At 56.9% G+C, this 2,232-nt stretch overlaps 1 protein-coding gene across 1 annotated transcript in view; it reads right to left on the bottom strand.

The window, feature by feature from the left end:
• Nucleotides 1-2,232, bottom strand: part of TPM4 (tropomyosin 4) — a 25,848-nt gene that overhangs the window by 7,961 nt on the left and 15,655 nt on the right. Inside the window, exons 5-6 of the mRNA XM_045289689.1 lie at nucleotides 353-415; nucleotides 180-249 (exon numbers count right to left, since the gene is read on the bottom strand). Coding sequence (XP_045145624.1) covers nucleotides 180-249; nucleotides 353-415 — 133 coding nt within the window. The remainder of the gene's footprint in view (nucleotides 1-179; nucleotides 250-352; nucleotides 416-2,232) is intronic.

Genomic DNA, 2,232 nt, shown 5'->3' on the forward strand with positions numbered 1-2,232 from the left:
GGATTTTCACTCCCCTGTTCCCAGGCCTCAGACTGCCAGATGCGGCATCACTACACACTTGACTTTCTTAAAGGGAACGACGGGGCCCCACTCAGCCCCTCCAGGGGCCTCCCCATGGGCTGGGGGATGCGGCCTCCCAGGAGAGGCAGGGCAAACCCACTGAGGGGCGAAGTGCCTACCTTCCAGGTCATCGATGGTCTTTTCCAGCTTGGCGACCGTTCTCTCTGCGAACTCGGCGCGGGTCTCGGCCTGGAGAGGGAGACAGGTGTCACCACAGGCGCTTCGGGACTACCCCCTCCCCCCTGCCCTCCCCCCAGGAAACTGGGCCTAGCAGGGGTGTGCCCATATTTACCTCTTTCAGTTTGTCAGACACCAGTTTGATCTCTTCTTCATATTTATCTTCCTTTTCAGAATACTATGGGGGAGAATGAAACACAGCTTTAGCAAAAGGGGTGCGGGTGGGGTGGGGAGCAAAGGCAGGTTCCAAAGCCCCTGGAGGAAAGGCTCCTTCAGGGCAACACACACAGAGCCGCTAAGAAGTAACGCAGACACAGAAGAAACGGTGTGAGCCTGAGGCCTGGCATGGGTCTGAGTTGACCACTTAGACAAAGACACAATGAAGACACGGCCCAGCCCACGGTGGCGAACGGAGACCCACCATGGGATCCAGCCGTCCCTCTCCCAGGAAAAGGCAGGGACGCCCATGGGGGAGCCTGTGCCCCAGTGTTCACGGCTGCCCTTTCCACCAGAGCCACAAGGTGGCGTCAACCCACGTGTCCATCCACAGAAGCCGGAGAAACGCCACGTGGTCCCATCCACGCAAGAAAGCACTGTCCACTGCTCTCAAGGCAGTTCCAACTCCTAGCGACTGCTGAGCCACAGGAGCAATGCCACCACGTGGCTGAACCTCAAATCGGCCACGTGGAGTGAACTTAGGCAGCCATCGAAGGACAAATACTTATGATCTCAGGGATGTGGAAGAAATACAGACGAGAAACCACAGGTCATTCGTTGTTCCTGGGCGTGGACGGACCTCCCAGGGCAACAGCGAAGCACAGGCCACCGCCAAAGGTCAGCCGTGTGAGCCCACCCACCAGCTTCTCAGGAGTCGCGCCTGCTCTCATGAGATGAGAGCCCCCCAGAAAACCCTGATGGGAAGCAGCTCTGCTCTAGAACACACGGTGTCTCTCCGAGTCGAAAATCAACCAGACGGCACCTGTGCCACCGCCAACCAGGGGAGGGAGGCACCTTTGGGGTGGTGGTCACAGTGGTGAAGCAACTTGGGCGAGTGGCTACACGGCTTGAGGAACACCATCGGTGTAACTCAATCGTATGCGTCAGAAATCGGCGAGACACTGTGTTTTGTTGAGGGTAATTGTCACAGTAAAAAAAATTTAGATAAGAAGAAGAAGAAGGAAAAAGGTGCATTGAAGATGGAGCAGGTGCCATGACAGAACAGAGGAACCCGCCACTTGAGGCCCCTGACCTGGTCTGTTTCCAACCCTACCTTCCACCCACCTCCGTGGGGGCGGGGTCACACTGTGCTCGCTCCTGTCTCCCAGTCCCTGCCTAGGTGTGTGCATCCTAGCCTGGGACGGCCTCTCCCGAGTACCACCTGCTAGACACTGTGTCCTTCAAGGCTCGATTCAGAAGAGTGTTGTTAGCTGCCACCGTCAAGTTACCTCAGACTCATGGGACCCCATGCACAAAATGGTGAAATGCTGTTTGGCTGTGTACCCCCTCCCCCAGGGCTGTATACCACCCCAGTTCAGACTGCTGTGCTCTATGGGGCTCTCATGGGCTGATGTCCGGACCTTTCTTCCTAGTCCCTCTTCGTCTGAAAGCACCCCTGGAAACCGCTTCCGTGTCCCACAGCCACGCACGTGCCTTGCTGACAGACAGGGTGGGTGGTGGCTGTGCATGAGGTACACTGGCTGAGAATTGAACACAGGTGTCCTGCGCGGTGAAGGCGAGAATTCTACCACCGAGGACCACGCCAACATCTAGCTTCGTGTTGGACCCAGAGCCTAGCCAAGCACTTGCTGTGTGGCCAGGCATCCTCGCCACATTCAGAGACGAGGACACAGTCAGTGGTTAAAAGTCACTGTCTAGGGTCACTGGCCTGGCTCTTGGGCAACAGAGACATGGTGGGACCCGGCTCTGGAATCAATGCTCCTGACTGTTCTGTACATCGCTTCCTCTGGGACACCTTTGTCAAAGTGCTTATCAAGC

Source organism: Echinops telfairi, unplaced genomic scaffold, assembly GCF_000313985.2.
Source record: "Echinops telfairi isolate 266 unplaced genomic scaffold, ASM31398v2 ScPeMD7_30;HRSCAF=105, whole genome shotgun sequence".
Lineage (NCBI taxonomy): Eukaryota > Metazoa > Chordata > Mammalia > Afrosoricida > Tenrecidae > Echinops > Echinops telfairi.